General features: G+C 43.3%; 2 protein-coding genes across 4 annotated transcripts in view; one reads left to right on the forward strand and one right to left on the reverse strand.

The window, feature by feature from the left end:
- The window catches only part of PSME3IP1 (proteasome activator subunit 3 interacting protein 1), a 34,558-nt gene extending 20,596 nt beyond the window's left edge, over window positions 1–13,962 (reverse strand). The window contains exons 1-5 of one of the 2 annotated variants that reach the window (XM_032424581.1): window positions 13,741–13,962; window positions 12,964–13,167; window positions 2,205–2,346; window positions 1,576–1,674; window positions 1,053–1,174 (exon numbers count right to left, since the gene is read on the reverse strand). In XM_032424581.1, the coding sequence (XP_032280472.1) occupies window positions 1,053–1,174; window positions 1,576–1,674; window positions 2,205–2,331 (348 nt within the window). In that variant the 5' untranslated portion in view covers window positions 2,332–2,346; window positions 12,964–13,167; window positions 13,741–13,962. The remainder of the gene's footprint in view (window positions 1–1,052; window positions 1,175–1,575; window positions 1,675–2,204; window positions 2,347–12,963; window positions 13,168–13,740) is intronic. The other variant, XM_032424580.1, reaches the window with a different exon arrangement.
- Window positions 13,963–14,206: 244 nt separating this feature from the next.
- The window catches only part of RSPRY1 (ring finger and SPRY domain containing 1), a 42,332-nt gene continuing 39,205 nt past the window's right edge, over window positions 14,207–17,333 (forward strand). Inside the window, exon 1 of one of the 2 annotated variants that reach the window (XM_032424583.1) lies at window positions 14,207–14,687. The gene's annotated coding sequence lies outside the window, so the exon portion shown is untranslated. The remainder of the gene's footprint in view (window positions 14,688–17,333) is intronic. The other variant, XM_032424582.1, reaches the window with a different exon arrangement.

Here is a 17,333-nt window from a genome sequence, read left to right on the forward strand (position 1 = left end):
CAATAGGAAAGTAACATGATTCCACATATGTCTTCAAACGTTCCTTTTGACTGCTGTCTGGAGAATGGATTGTTGAGGACGAGAGCAGAAGCAGAGACTAATTTGGTGGTCACAGTGGTCCCGAGAAGCACAGAGAGAGCTGAACTGCACAGATCTGGAGTACATTTTGGAGGTAGTTTTTGGCCCAGGCACCCTGGGGCATAGGAGTGCCATTACTGAGATCGGAAAGAGCAGAAAAAGAAGAGACTTGGGTTGCAAGGGCAGTGTGATGAGTCGAGGGTAGGGGTGTGGCACACAGAATTGAGAATTCAGACTCAGCCAAGCTCTAGGTGGGATGCCTATTCAGACATGCAAGTGGAGGAGGAAAAGGCAACACTGAGCCAAAGTGAAGTCATCTTTGTTGTTTTCTCTACCCTTCTGTGGGGACAGACCAAGCTACACCTCTAAGGAAGGTCTTAATAAGGACACAGGAGAGCTGCTGAACATTTCCTTTTAAAACTCAGAAGCCGGGGCGCCTGGGTGGCTCAGTCGTTGAGCGTCTGCCTTCGGCCCAGATCATGATCCCAGGGTCTTGGGATCAAGCCCTGCATTGGGCTTCTTGCTCAGCGGGAAGCCTGCTTCTCCCTCTCCCGCTCCCCCTGCTTGTGTTGCCTCTCTCGCTGTGTCTTTCTCTGTCAAAAAAATAAATACTTAAATAAAAACAAAAAACAAAACTCAGAAGCCAATTTCTCCCCTGGATGAGTTTACTGCATTGCCCATCGGTTTCAGAGTCTAATCCCATAAGGCAAAAACACCCTGGTACTATTAGGATTGAGGCCTTTAGTTAATCCTAAAGGATCTGGACTTTTGATTGCAACAGACTCTCGCATGCAACCTAACTGCATAAATCGCTACTGGTGATTCAGTCATAGGGACACCAGTGTTGAAAGGGAACTCAGGGGTCACTAGGTAGAAAAACCTTATTTTCATTCGATTTGTGAAGAAACTCAAATCCACAGACGTTGATGAGAAAACGGACACCGTACAGAATTCTCTCAAAGTACAAAGGATATTCTGTATTCTTTCAGTTCTTTCAGTTCTTCTTCTCTTCGTTGCTTTTCCAGGAGTTCCTGCTGTCGAGAAACCTCATCAAGGAAGTTAGTCTCATCTTCGTCTAAGCCTCTTACCATGTTTTCTGAGGAAATAATTGAACAAGGAACACTTAGCAAGCTAAAGGGAAAACAGTTTAAGATTTTTCCTTCTCCTTTTTTTTTCCCCCAATAAGCAGCAGATCCTTTAGAGGATTAGAAGAATGTGTAAAGACCTCGGCTTTCGGAGCGGTAACACGGCAAAAAACCAAGGCATTTCTCCCATTACCAGACATCAGCACAGAGAATTAAAATGGGTATCTTGAGCTCTAAAGAAAAATGTTCAATGTGGTCTAGAAGGCAAAAGGTTGACTCTTTTCCACCAAATGAACATCTAGAGACTAGATAATCAAGACGGTTCCATGGCTAGTTGGAAAAAGCGTCGCATGACACAAAAGTGCACCGAAAAGGCCCTGCAGAGTGTGCCGGACTGTTTTCGGAAGCTTACTGAATTTGAACTGCTCCTCATACTCCTGCTGCTTCCTGTCTTTCTGTTCCTGTAGCCTTTCATATAGAGACCGAGGGTCATAAACCTCCTCTGGACATTCTGAAAGGAAGAGGGAGGGGGAAGAAGAGAGGGGAAAGAAAAGGTACATACTTTAGAATTTTTCACATTATTTTGGAATCACAAAGGATTTTAAAGATAAAGTCAAGTCTCTGCATGATCTGAGGGAAAGGATAACACAAAAATAGTACAAAGTCCACGGCTTCCCTTTGGATCTCAGAGAGGGGCCGGCAGTTCTCAAAGGCAACTACCAATGTCAATAGGGCCCACAGCCTGAGACAGTTTAACTGGGTGGGGGGCCAGCCCAACCCTATACAGCAGTCACATTCTCAGTCACTCAGATCCTGCATCCACCTGTACAGATGGAAGAGACTAGCAGAATCTTCTGGAAGGCAGAAGGTGGAGTGGCCAGTGAGCACCCTGGTTCTGCTCCCAGCCACAGAGGCCTTACCTAGATCCTGCACCCCTCTGAGCCTCAGTCCCCCTACGTGAGGACAATAGTACCTACTCCGCAGGGCTATTGGGAAGATTAGAGATCATTATGTTGAATGCCAGACTACAAGCCCATATACCTTCTGGATCTTCAGGTTTTCGAACTTTCTCCCATTCTTCTTGCCTCCTTTTGCGCCGTTCATCTAGTTCTGCCTCGGACACAAACCTCTTTTTGATAACAAGATTACCATCATCCCCTCCATCCATAATGGAACAATTGGTCTACAAAAAACAAATGAAACACTTCAAGTGAGAACTGCAATTAAAATTCTAAAGAGAAACAAGGAGCTTTAGCTGTCTCACCTAGCAACAGACTACCTCAAAATTCCCTTCAACCTTGAATTCAAGAAATCTTTGAGTCATTTATGGATCACTGGTGAAAGCACATGATTGCATTTTTCTTACTGTATCAGGCAGTTTTATTAACATTTATGTTATTTGCAAAGTCAGCGAGAGGACCTGGAATGATTCTCCTTACATGCTGTTCCATTGTAAGTCTGACACTGCAAATACTTCTTGGTCCCTCTCTAGACAAATTGGCCTCCTGGGCATCCTATCTTTTTCTCTGATCTCATCTTCCTTCATTTCTGTGACATCTGACATTGTTCCTTCTTGAAATTCCTGTCTCAGGAACATTCCACTACCTCCATTTGCATGTTATTGTTTCCAAGTGGATTCCAAATGGAGAAACTCAAGTATTCAAGGAGCCTTGGCTGGAGATGAAGTCTAGTCTGTACAGCATGGAAGGGATATGCCTAGAGGCACACAAACCCCAAATGGAGAAAGTGAGACTAGAGCCCAGACCTCCCAACTTCAGGTTCAATGTCCTATGCACTAGCCTACACTGAGTCCTCCATCTCTTTCCTGACCTTCCTTCCTGTGAGCTACGGATCTATGCCATTACAGAGTCTATCTTCAATCCTCCTCTTTTCTCACTCCCACAATGACCTCAACCACTTTATGCATATCTTGATGCACAAGATTCCCAAATCTAGATACTTCTACCTGAACCTCTCTTCAGAAGGAAGGGAGAAGGAAATAATGAGAGTGTGCATTACTCCTTTTAAGCCTTTCTGCTTTTCTTTGCTAACTTCTTTCCTTTTGAAGAAATGTGGAATTAACCTCTCTACTCAGACATGTTATATTATTCATAGAATTACACTCTAACAAGGAAGCAGATATTCTGCACTACTAGTACATCAACTCAATGTCCATTCCAAGATGACCTCTAGTAACAAAAATAAGTCTCTATTGGGGCACCTTGGTGGCTCAGTCAGTTAAGTGTCTGACTCTTGATTTTGGCTCAGGTCATGATCTCAGGGTCGTGAGATCAAGCCCTGTGTCGGGCTCTGCACTCAGCATGGAGTCTGCTTAAGATTCTCTCCCTTTCCCTCTGCCCCTGCCCTTCCCCCCACCACCACTCGTGCTCTTGCTGTCTCACAAAAAAAAAAAAAAAGTCTACTGACAGCACAAAAATAAAGTAGCTGCCATCTATTGAGTCTCTTACCATGCACTAAATACATTTTTATATATCTCATTTATGCTCCCATTGATCTATGAGAAATATTAGCTCTTTACAGATGAAGAAATGGGAGCCCAGAGAAGTTAAGTCACTCTTCTAAGGTAATAAAAGGTGGTGAATGGTAGAGCTGAGAATAAAATCCAGGTCTGACATAAAAAATTCATACTCTTATCCACTTCACCATCCCCCTCCCCAGAAACCTGGGATCCTGGTTCGAAAAGAAGGACATGTCAATTTCAGCTTTCTTCCTATACCAAATTCCAGGCTGAAAATGTTCGTGTAAACATCTTAATAGAGATGAAAATGGAAGCTGAGAAAACAAATCCAAACGTTCTTTTTTTTTTTTTTTTTTGAAGATTTTATTTATTTATTTGAGAGAGAGAGAACGAGAGACAGAGAGCATGAGAGGGAGGAGGGTCAGAGGGAGAAGCAGACTCCACGCCGAGCAGGGAGCCTGATGTGGGACTCGATCCCGGGACTCCAGGACCATGACCTGAGCCGAAGGCAGTCGCTTAACCAACTGAGCCACCCAGGCGCCCACAAATCCAAACGTTCTGAACAACAGAATAGTTTCAGCCTAAATCCCCCTGCAGCTACAATTTAGTTCAATGTAACAACCCTGAGAGAGAATTTTGAAATTTTCTAGAAAGAAAACCAAATCCACTGGCAGAAGCTATTGTTCCCACCTAAAGCCCACAACCTGGACACTTATGATTTGGCCTTACTCAATGTCTCCAGCCAGAGGCTTGGTACAGAAACAGAATTATTCTGTCTCTGCTAACCATGCCAAAAATTCCTCAACTTCTGCAGAATAATGCCTTACGAAACAAGAGCCAACATATTCTTAAACTGGGACTCTTATGAGTGGGAGAGACCCACTGGACCCTCGATGTCCTCCTTTCTCATCCTCTGTTAGCCTGCTGCAGCTCTCCTCCCCCACCCTAAATTGGCTCTCTGGTTTCTTCCCCTCACCCTTACTTCCTGGTAAATAATTCAGCGTGGGGCAGGTCCTTATACCCACCTAATATGATTCTCCATCCAACATACGAATCTACCACACATACCTAGATTTTCATCCAACCCATATTCTAAAACTTCAACAGGGACCAATGCACTCACTCCCAGGCAGCTGACTCCCTAAGTAGATCTGACCCGTAGGACAGTTCTTCCTTAAACCAAACTGAAATCTGTCTCCCTCTAAATTCCACACATAGGTTCAATCCACTGGGACTACAGAAAAGGAGCCAAATCCTTTTTTCAATGCGACAATGCTTCAACTGAAGACAACTCCCACATTCCTCCTAATCTGTCACTTTTCTGGGCCAAACATCCTTAGTTCTTTTAATCTTATGAAATGGAGAAAAATAATAGTGTCTCAAAGCAGTGAACTTATCAGTGCATATAGGATTTAAACCTGGGAAATAAATATTAGGATATGACAATGCCCTGGCATTCCTACTAAATGCATCTCTTCATTCTCACTGTACATTTTAAAAAATGAAAGAAAAAAAAATACGTTAGTTAATATTGAAAGAAGTGTTCCAACAGGCCAAAATGAAAAAACCTAGAATCTCACATGCTTCCATCTATATAAGAATGCAGACTGTATGATTTATTCTTATAACTCAAAATTAAAAAGTAAAATCATTAATTTTCACGGCCTGCTGAATTTTTGGAAAAGGAAGAACCTACCTTCACTTAACTTTAACAAAGATCCCTGAAACTCAAGGGACAAAGCCTTCAAGACACATGTGCAAAAGGGGTTGAATTTGAAATATAAACTCTAGAGAAATAACAATCTTCCCAACACTTATCAATCAATTTTGGGAAAAGGTAAACTTATAGGATTCCAACAAATTCTTATTTTCTTTCTCATCAATCCTTTCCTCTTAAGTGTTAGAATTCAACTTCTACCCAAAGGGTTGAGTCTGTGCTATTAACCATCTTTCACGCCACAGGGACAAAACCAGGAATCAGAGATGGTTAACGAAAATGAAAATAAAGCAGCACACTGAAAAAAGGAAATTGAAAGACAATGAATGGCTTTAGAATTTGACAGAGAAACTATTGTTCTCAAAGGGATGGTTTCCGGAAAACACAGAATCAAAACTAATGAACACTTAGGAAAGTCTGCTCTTTAAAGCTCATAATCCTGATATTCCCTGGATCTCAAAATAAATAAAACAAGCTAGATGGCCAACCTAATTACAATGAATTTCTGTGAGTTTAAAAGGCACAAGACTAGAATACAGACTGCTCTATCCTCTCTTCCTACACTTTGCACATCTTCCACAGGCCTCATTCCCCAGCGCTTCAACCGTCATTCCCTCCTTGCCTTCCACGCCCCCAGAGGCACTCCTGGCTATCTGGTCATCTTTCTATATTAGGAGAGGTCAGAGACAGGGACAGAAATGTTCATGAACAAGTGGCCATACTCCTGAGTATTCTGGATAATGTTCAGGATATTCCTTCTCCAGAAATATCCAGGTTTTTTCAGGATTCAAAATGTCACTGTCAAATACACACTGCCAAGAAGCTTCACCTCACACACCTTTCACTACGACCTAATCCAATCCCCCCAGAATATAACAAGTACCTTCTGTGCTGGTCTCCTTACACAAGGCAGCACAGGTGATGATAAATACTACACTCTGTCTGAAATCCAGAGACCTCGGTTCTGCCAGTTACAAGCCGTAGGCCCTGGGCAAGTCACTTAAGTCCTCGGAGTCTTGGTTCCCTCGTCCACAGGATGCACTCACCAGTGGGGATTAAAACAGTTCGGCACAACAGAGAGCTTTTGTGAGGATAAACAAGGTAATTCACGCAAAGCACTTAGCACAGTGTTTGACACGCACTTAAAAAATGCTTTGAAAAGTTAGCCATTACTACAAAGTGCTCAAGCGAAGCCCTGGACCGGTTACAGGAGTGAGAGAAATTCCGTCTGCACTCAAGGAGTGGGGGGGAAATAGATCAGTGATAGAAACATAGGGATTAGCTAGATAATACATAAACAAAGGGATCACATCAAACGGAGGGAAATTAGGAAAAACTACATGTATATGTAATTAGGTAATTCTGTATTTTCCCTTTAGCGTGGTTCTCTATTTTACTGTTTTATTAATAGTTCGTTTTAAATAAACTGGACATTGTGCTGAATGCTGAACTCTATGTCCAGCACTGTGCCAGATTCTATGGGGTGCAGAGAGGAAATCAACTTTAAAAGAGTTAGTACTCTGGGACGCCTGGGTGGCTCAGTTGGTTAAGCATCTGCCTTAAGGGTCCTGGGATGGAGTCCCGTATGGTATGTGGCTCCTTGCTCAGCAGGGAGCCTGCTTCTCCCTCTGCCTGCCGCTCCCCCTGCCTCTCTCTGACAAATAAATAAAATCTTTAAAAAATAAATAAATAGAAGAGTTAGTACTCTTACACTAGTTAATACCAGATAATAGTGTATATAATGAATTGCCAAAGTGAATAGTACAGGTAAGAGATAACAATGAAGGGCATAAATATGGATCAATCCCGTTTCCCAGGCTGAAAACCCAGCCATGAACCTAAGACTCCTTCTCCCTCAATTCATTGCATCTCACCAGTCACCAAGTTCTGCTGTTTCTACCTCATAATGACCTCTTTTTAATCCATGCTCTCTTTTAAGAGAAGAATCCTTTCTAATCTCTTCTTTTCAGGGCCTCATCCAGCAAGGGCTACTGCAATAGGCTTCCATTAGCCTCCCTGTTTCTACTCTCGCCCCTACTCAAGCCATTTGTAACTCGCTGCAGCACTTAGCCATTGTGTTTTGTCGTTTGTGACTATTCCAGCAGCGCTTTGTATCCACAGTATCCAGCACAGTGTCTGGCATACATTAGGCAGATAATAAGTACTTATTGAATAAACCAACCATGAAGAGGATTCGAAGAATTTAAGCAGGAAAGAATGATCTCACATGAATACTGAGGTATTGTCCAATGTAAGTTAAAGAAAATGGTAGACATTACGTATTTGCTCAAGCTTCTATGTCCCATAGGGAGTGCTATTCAAACATGACAAAACTGGGCAAGGACGCCTGGGTGGCTCAGTCGTTAAGCGTCTGCCTTCGGCTCAGGTCATGATCCCAGAGTCCTGGAATCGAGTCCCACGTCGGGCTCCTTGCTCAGTGAGGAGCCTGCTTCTCCCTCTCCCTCTGTTGCTCCCCCTGCTTGTGCTCTCTCTCTCTGACAAATAAATAAAAATCTTTAAAAACAAACATGACAAAACTGGGCAGTTGGAAACACACAACCAAAAATTAAATCACTTTCCTATATTATGTAATTGATGTCTTCTTCCTCCCTACTTTCCTTTAATTTCAACTGACTAAAAAATGCTCTGTTATACTGATGAATAAGTATTTCCCACACAAAGCATCTTCTTTGAAGAGTTCAATTTTCATTGGTTGTTTATTCTGCAAGAGGGAGGTGATGAGTACTTGCAGCTCATTTACCTCCTCTGGAAGGAGGCAAAAACTGGAAATTAAACTGTTTATTTCTAATTCCTACTGCCTAGCTAAATTTTCACAAGTCTCTTTATTTTTCCCCTTCGTTCGCTAGAATAATTAAAAACAAAACACAAGGGGCGCCTGGGTGGCTCAGTTGGTTAAGCGACTGCCTTCGGCTCAGGTCATGATCCTGGAGTCCCTGGATCGAGTCCCGCATCGGGCTCCCTGCTCGGCAGGGAGCCTGCTTCTCCCTCTGACCCTCCCCCCCCCTCATTTCTTTTTTCCCTTGCTTTCTCCTCTTTTCAAAAAAAAAAAAAAAAACCTTCTAAAAAAAAAAAAAAAAAAACAAACCCAGGAGTCTGGGATCGAACTATAAAGATTCATGTAGGAATGAAGAGGATTTACACTGGGAATATTCATTTTGTTCAGTGTGCTTAATTGTAAAAAAAAAAAAAAAAAAAAAAAAACATGCTGTCAATTTTCCTTTACTCACATAGCTTTTTTATTTCTGAGGTGATTCAAGTCTAATTATCAAACTAAACATTACATTATTTTAAAAAGGATTATTTAAGTTCTTCAAATAGGGAATTCATGGAAAACCAAAACCATACCAAAATCACTTTGTCCAAACTTAAAAGTTTCACACCGACACAAATAAAGAACATAGTTTTCAAATTTGCTTGACAGCCAAAAAAAACAAAGTTCTTATTATTTCAAGCCAAAGTAACTGTTAAACACTGCACTCCGGTGTCTGTACTGGAGACTGTGGTATTTAATTTCCAGGTTGGTGGGACAAAATGGGCTCAGTGTCTTACACCACATGCTATACAAGACAGAAAACTTACGTTGCTACCCCCAAAGTAATTGCTATTGCTGACTTGAAAAATTATTCCATTTACCTAGTGCCATGATACAAGTTAATGAGATCTGGTTTCCTACAGAATTGAATTCTGTGATGGCAGACTACTTAAGTGCTTACATCACTGGCCACTACCCCCTCCTAATTCTAACATTAGATAGACTGTAGTATAAAAACACACCAGGGGGAATCAGATTTCTGTGTTATGGTGCAATAAGGCTTCTCTTTGGTTAGCAAAAACAATAGGCCAATCTACTTTCCTTTCGTCAGTAAATACACTTAAGTACTGCCCTTCCAACATTTTTATCCTGATGTTTAAGTCACATGGGACTTCAAAATGCAGGACAGCAATTAAGAGGAATTTGCGATCTGGCAAACTCAACTATATTCCAAATAGATAGCTTTCAGGCCAGAAGTCACTTCTACCAAGCCACGGTAATTCAGATCAAGAGGGCTTTCCCTCTATATTTTAAAACTTCAGAGCATGACAACTACTAATAGAGAACACTACTAGCATTTATTACTAGACAAAGTAATTCTCAGTCTAACACTAAGGCTTATTTAACATACTCCAGTAGCAAAGGAGACTAAAATAATCTAAACATCAGCATATAGCATAAGCAATTTCATTCATATATAAAATGTTTATTATAAAGCGCAATTTGTAGTAATCTTCTAAAAAAAACATCTAAATGCATCTAAAAAAAACACAGGCGGGGCACCTGGGTGGCTCAGTCGTTAAGCGTCTGCCTTTGGCTCAGGTCATGTTCCCAGACTCCTGGGATCGAGCCCCGTATTGGGCTCCCTGCTCGGCGGGAGGCCTGCTTCTCCCTCTCCCAACTCCCCCTGCTTATGTTCCTGCTCTCACTATCTCTCTCTGTCAAATAATAAAATCTTTAAAAAAAAAAAAAACACATGCAATAAAAAAAATTTTTTTTAAACAAACCTATATATATACATTTAGCTTTCCATAGCACAAGAACAGTCTCATCATATGTGCTTTTACCCTGAGTTCATCTATATGCACTGGAAGAAAAAGAGAACTTAAAATACTGATCCCCTTGGCGGATCCTCAGTTCCCCAGTCTGTGTATGCCTCTCAGAGTATAAGCACTTTCCTATATATGATTCTAATTTCAGTTGTATTTTTTTTTTACACATTGTGACTCCTAAATGCAGACCAGCCACTTCACCTGAGGCTCAAAGGAAGAAAAACAACATCCATTTCAAAGCTGGAGGAAAACCTGGCCATGCTGGAATTTTGCTGTGCCCGTATACCTACATCCAAAATGGTGCCTCCGTAAAAGATTTTCGAAAGTAGCTTTGATTATACACTATTTTACCATCTGGGCTGGCTTTGGAACCTCCCCCCGCACCTCCACCCCACTAGGCTTTGTGTAACTCCTCCCTAAGCTCGAATTTAAGGGGAAAAAAGGCTTTGCATTACACAACCCATACGAGGCCAACTAACTCATTCAGTTGTATTGCTGAAGTAAATCTTGACAGGGGACCTATTATGTGCAAGGCACAGAGTGCTAGGTGCTCAACCGGCACTCTACTTTTTAGCAAATGAGGAACTTGCAGTCAGAAAAGAGATAAGGGGCGCCTGGGTGGCTCAGTTGGTTGAGCGACTGCCTTCGGCTCAGGTCATGATCCTGGAGTCCCGGGATCGAGTCCCACATCGGGCTCCCTGCTTAGCAGAGAGTCTGCTTCTCCCTCTGACCCTCCCCCTTCTTGGGCTCTCTCTCTCTCTCTCTCATTCTCTCTCTCAAATAAATAAATAAAATCTTTAAAAAAAAAAAGAAAAAAAAAAAGAAAAAGATAAGGTTGGCACATATGCAATTTTAGGAAAAGAAGAATGAGGTTAAATGCTATAAGAGAATAAATAGAAGCTAAGCACTGAGGAGTTCACAAAAGAAAGACTAGAAAAAAGCATCAGGGAAGCTGAATGCTGACAGCGGCTGGGACACTGCATAGGGAACAGTGGTGGAAATTTTAGGTATACAGAGAAAAATGATCTTTAACTCAAGATTCCCTGAAATCACAAATTTCGCATTCCAAAATCAAAATGAAAGGGGGCACCTGGGTAGCTCAGTCGCTTAAGTGTAGGACTCTTGATTTAGGCTCAGGTGGTGATTGAGCCCTGCAGGCTCTGCGCTGGGCATAGAGCCTGCTTAAGATTCTCTCTCTCTCTCTCTCTCTCTCTCTCTCTCTCTCTCTCTCCCCCCCCCCCCCTCCCCACCTCCCTCTGTACAAAAAAAACCCAAAAAAACAAAGAAATTTAAAAGGGGGGGGCTTTCATTTCCAGAAATAGTAGGCTAAGTAGTTGAAACCAATCCTCTACCTCTATGATAACAAACAAATGAAACCTGGAAGAAATTTTTTAAATAATTCTTAAACAGAGAAGCTAACAAGATAGTAAAAAATTTGGCCAAAACCCAAGAAAAGGTGATACCAGAAATTAAGCCCAATATTCAAACTGGTTTTCACACTGAGGATTTCTCTGACCTTGACCTTGAAAACTGCTGTTTTGATGCCCTTAGGAAGCAACAGAAACAAAAGTCAAAGCCAGGAGTCCACAAAGGGTATAGAGTCTGATAGCCACTTCCTTCTCCATCTCAGCCTAGTACCCCAAAGAACTAAACCGTCAAGGTAAAGGTGAAGTGGGAAGAAAAACAGCAGGAATACTGAGCAAAAGAAATAAACCCAAAGGGAATTCACACAGTGGAATTAACACACACAGATAATAAAACAATGCTTACTGTGTTTAAAGAAATAAAAACCAAGCCTCAAAATTAACAGCAGAGAATAAGAAACTGTAAAACAATAGCACGGCACATTTGAAAAAGGACCAAATAGAGCCTCAGGAACCAAAAAACACAGTAACTGAATTTAAGATTTCAGTGTAATAACAGATTAGAAATAACTTGAGAATGAAGAAATTATCCAGGATGTAGTATGGAAAAATAAAAAGGGAGGGCGCCTGAGTGGCTCAGTCGTTAAGCGTCTGCCTCCGGCTCAGGTCATGGTCCCAGGGTCCTGGGATCGAGCCCCACATCGGGCTCCCTGCTCAGCGGGAAGCCTGCTTCTCCCTCTCCCTCACTTGTGTTCCCTCTCTCGCTGTGTCTCTCTCTGTCAAATAAATAAATAAAATCTTTTAAAAAAAAAAAAGAAAAGAAAAAGAAAAAGGGAGTAAGAGCCATAGACATTAGAGTGAAGGGCTCTGCATTAAAACAGCAAAGGTGATAAACAAAGGGGTATAAGCAATATATGAATATAAACTCGCCGAGAATTTTACAGAAGTAATGAAAGACACTAATCCACAAACTCAAGGTCTGATAAAACACCAAATCCAACAAAAACACATCCACAGTTGTATATATCATGAAAATGCAGAAAACCAAAAACAAAGCACAATCTTTAAAACATATCCTACAATAAAGAGTGAAACTGACCATATTTAAGAATTGAACACAAAGCATTTTCAAAAGGTGATCAACAGTGAGCACACTGAAGTTACTTAATTCAGCTGCCCCAAGGACATAATTACAGTATGATGGAGCCATGGCAGAACTACACACTACAATTACTTCACTTACCAGCTATGTGGTTTTCAGTATCTGAGGCAGCGGCTTAACTCTAACCAAACATCAAGATTCTTAGAAGGAGAAAGGGAAGACTGCTAACCAGGTAAATGGTCATGACATAGTTCCTCCTGGTTGTAAGGGATTAAGGTACCAACGCTTCAGCTGAGAAAAATAATTGGCCAGCCTCTGCTTTCAGACCCCTATAAACTGTTAACAGCTCTTCTCATGCTCTATTTGAAAGACTGTAAAAGTTGCCTTTATCTCAGCTCAATCCCTTTTATCAAAAAGGAGTATAAACACTGATTACTTTCAAGAATTTCAGAAGCAGTGCCCTCCAAACCATTTTATGGGGTCCCTGTTAACATATCAATAAGCCAAACAGCTGACGAATGAACAAATCTTACCTCACAGCTGGTACACAAGAGGTCATTAGGAATTCTGACCACCAGGCCCGCACTTGGCTTCCCTGGGTCCCAACTCCAGACCTACTCAGTCAGACTATCTGGGAGTAGGATCGGAGAATCCGCATTTAAACGGGCCGCAGAAGATCTTGTTTTCTACTAGATTAAGAACCACTGCTCTGAACGAGTAGGTCTCCACATTTACACCTGTGTGCACAGACATTCACGTGGGCAAACAACTCTCAAACAAGATCCTTCAACCCTCGGTCTGTTTCCTAAGTTTTCTTTTGCAAAACGAGCACGCTGGCTTGTTATCTATTAGAAGAAAATGCACTGAGCACAGCAAACGGTACACGGTACACAGTAAGTGTGTTTCCCATCCTACACTTCCGTTCTGTGATTCAACGATTTCCAGCCAGGCACTCCCACATCTCCTGAGTAGAGCCCTTCCAAGACCCCTGCGAGAGAGCCCGCTCCTCCCTTGGAGCCTGGGTGGTCCCACTTAGCAGAAACGACAAGAGGCCCGAAGTCCCAAGACCGCTAGAAAGGGTCGGAATGCTTCCCCACACGACTTGGGAGGCCCTCCCGCGGGCTCCCTCGGCTCCCCTCAGGTTGGGCCCCAGCAAGCCCCTGGCCCCAGTGACTCAGAACACTGCGCGAGTGCACAGACTGAGAACCGGCCTGGCCTTAAACTTCACACTAAACGCAGGCCCCCATCTCCTCAGCGAAGAAGCTGGAGCCCAGGTCTCTCTGCCAGGCCAGGGCCCAGGCCGCACTCACCTACCAGCGTGCGGGAGGCGAGACCCCCTCACCTCGGCGGCGCCCACCCCAAACCGCCACCGCTAAGACCGCTCGCTCTTTAGGACCAAAAAAAAAAAAAAAAAAAAAAGGAAAGAAAAAAAGAAAAAAAAGAAAATAGCCTTTGCTTTTGTATTCCTTTTGACCCTTCAGGGCTTCCTCTTCCTCACCGCCACAACAAAGTTCCGCCCCGCTTCCGGCGGCGTAGCCCAATCCGCACCCCTCTTCCTCCCCAGGAGACAGATGGAAATCCGGTGTCCGGAAAGCTAGCCGGAGAAACTTGATTGGGCCATTCGCACCTCAGCAAGGGGATTGGCCAGCTCGCGCCTGAGGGGCGGGTCGGGCGGTGTGATCACGTGGTACCTTCCCTGAAAGATGACTGGCTGTCAGGGAGAGGGCTTGCCACCGAGGAAGGGGCGTTTCCTAGGGGACTGAGGGAGGGCAGGGGCGGTGCGAAGCGGGGGTGGGCCCAGCGCGTAATGGCAGCGCCGTGGCCTCGCGTCCATCTTTACCGCTCTCTCGGACCTGTCACAAAGGAGTCGCGCCGCCGCCGCCGCCCCCTCCCTCGGGTGGGCCCGGGAGCTGGAGAAGTCAGTGCCGCAGCCCGGCCGCGCTGCTCTGGGAAACCACTGGGGACGCGGAGCGGGGGGGAATCCGAGGGCTGGGGACGTCTGTGAGGGAGGGGAACAGCCGCCCGGGTCTGCGGCGGGGAGACCGGACTGGGGCCGGGGGAGACTCCGGGAAGGGGCCCGGGAGGGAGTGGCGTTGGGCAGAGCCCAGGAAACAGCCCGGAGGTTCTCCACTGAGGGCCGCGCTGAAGGCGCCTGAAGAGGTACCTGGAAGAGGGTGTTCCCCCTTTAGGGGGTTCGTGACCGGCGAAGGTTGTTGGGGGTCGCTCTTCCGAGGAGGCCGCGGCTAAAGGGGCCCAGGTGAGAGGCAGGTAGCTCTTGGGAGGTTCCTGATATTTAGGGGTGCTCCTCAGGAGTGTCCTGGACGGAAGGGGTAACTGGAGGAGGCGTTGGAAGGGTTTTCTTTTGTGGAGTTTAAGGTTTCGGTGGCACGGGTGCGAGTCGGACCTTCCCCTGGGAGACATAGAAATGCCTTGGGGTCGAGAGACCCCTCAGAGACAGGGACTAGGAGTTGGGAGCCAGAGCTAGCGGATTCTTTTACTCCGGAGGCCCGATGTGAAAAATGGGTAAGGGCCCTAGGGAGAGGTTGTTGCTGATCTGTTCTGGAAAGCAGAGACCACCATCTGTAGGAAAGCCCGGGTGGGGAATAGTGAGAGGGAAGCGGTAACGGCAAGGGTTTTCCTCTCTGGAGACCGACCTGTGTCTTAAACACAGGATTCAGCTGTTTCTGGGTGTGCAGGTTGGTTGGGGGGGGGGGAGTCTGTCCCAACAGCGCTCCTTGCGTGACTCTAGATGAGGCTTTTGTTCCTACCTGGTGCCTCAGTTTCCCTGTCTTTGGGGAGGGAGAGCGAGGCAGAGATGGTTCACTGAGACTGTCCAGTTCTATTCTGTAGAGCCGTCTGAATGAGGCTGCTCTCCCTGGAGTGTTGTACTTTGAACTTTAAAAGGTTGGAAGTGTCTTATTAGTGACTACAGTCCCGTAGTTGTCCAGGCACCTCACCTACCATGTACGGGTTCTTAGATGAGTAACGTAATAATCTTGGGTCTCTTCTGTAAAATAGCGCAGTGTGTGAAGACACTTTCCAAACTACAGGCTGTGGAAAGTAAAGTACTGTGATTCTACCACCAAAAGGGTTGAAGAATGAAAGTGAAGGCACAGTCTAAACTGTAAAGCAGTATGTAGATGTAAAAGGGATTAGCATTAATACAATTGTTGATCACCTATGGTGCTGGGAGCCATATTGTACTGAAAACCTCAAGGTTCCGGGCTTTCTAGGTCATAGTATGATCCAAACCCGTGGCCCCTGCTTAGATGGGAGTGGAGGGATTTCCGGTTTTTGCTCCCAGAGTTTTAATTTACTTTGAACTTCTGATGGTGCTGGCAGGAGGTAGCATTATAATATAGTCTTTTCCTCCAGAAAGTTTTTCTCTGACGGCTGAAATTTGATCTCAATATTATAAACCACCTCCCCTTTTTCCATGTATACGTGTGTGTGTGTGTGTGTGTGTGTGGCCTTTGAGTGTCTACATGTAGTGAATATCATGACCTTTGGGTGTCTACATGTAGTGAATATCATGCTTCCTCTCTCAGTTGTGATTTTGGAGATGAGACCTTTTTTCCCCCATGAATATTATGCCTTTCTGTGTTCTGTGGTGGCTTCAGACTATGGGTTATGAGGCACATTAGCAATTGCTTTTAAAATTCTCTTCCACGGTGGTTCTCTATTTCTCACCATATATAGAATTTGCATTTCCTGCAATGACATCTTGCTTTGTAGCTCCCCCTATGAGGTTATAAGATAATTGTGTCCATGTATGATATTTTCCTAATGTTTGGTTACTGGCATTTGTTAGAGCTGGTTTTCCAAATGTTGGGTAATTGGTGATTTTTGAAGTTTGGTCTTTTTTTTTTTTTTAACATAAAAGCTGGCTTGCATTTCCTGTTTTCCTAATTTTATATTTCATGGGTCTTAAAAAAAAAAAGTGTACGGTGGTGATTTTATGAGCTTTCTGATTTCCCAGGATACATGCTGTCCTGACCTACTGCTTAATGCCTGTGTCCTGCTTTTGCTGTTTTTACAAACCCTTCATTATTTTTGTACTCCATGATTATTTTTAAGTTATTGATTAGGAAGTGTTCCAGCATACTCTGTGTGGACTTTTTTTCTGATTTGTCAAAAAAAATGACTTTTCCCTTAGTAAATTAGCCAAAAATCAAGGGAAAATAAAAACTTAGCATTATATGTAAAACTTTGTTATTCTGTAGTGAATAGGGAAAAACAACAGCTCTGAAGTATGTTTTGGCAAGAGAATAGCAAATTGTTGTGTGTTCCTGAAGTGCATTTACAGCAGTCTATTTCTACTCATGAGCTTAAGTCAGTCTTATCAAGAATTACAAAAATAATGGGAAGTAATTTTTTTAATGAAGTGAGAAGTCACTTTGCATCCTTTAAAATACAACTCACCTTGATACTCTAATATCTATATAGTTGGAGAAATTATTGGGAATTCCTAAGGATGGTAATGACTATTACAACTTTAAATTGGAAGTTTTCTGCTTTGTGGTCAGATCCTTGTAAAGTAGATGTGATAGTCACAGGGCTGAAAAAGTAAATGGAAAATCATTAGGCACCACAGATGGGAACCACAATGGAACCAGCAATCTATTTCAAAGAGTTCTTTGAGGGTAGTAAACTATCAGTTGAGCTTCTCTTCAAATATTTGGCATTTTTGCATTTACCATTGAGTTTGGATAGTTTTTTCCTTGTGTACAATTTAGAAAATTGAAAAATAGAAAAGTCAGGAAGTAGTGAAAGCTAAAACTTGGGCCACAATCGTTAGAAGGAGACTTGTACAATTTTAGGAGTACGAAAGAATGAATATTTTCCCTTTGGTTTCTCTATTCAATAAGTCCGCTTTTGAAATATGATTAGGAAAAAAGGTACA

This window comes from Phoca vitulina, unplaced genomic scaffold (genome assembly GCF_004348235.1).
Source record: "Phoca vitulina isolate PV1807 unplaced genomic scaffold, GSC_HSeal_1.0 scaffold30, whole genome shotgun sequence".
Taxonomy (NCBI): Eukaryota; Metazoa; Chordata; class Mammalia; order Carnivora; family Phocidae; genus Phoca; species Phoca vitulina.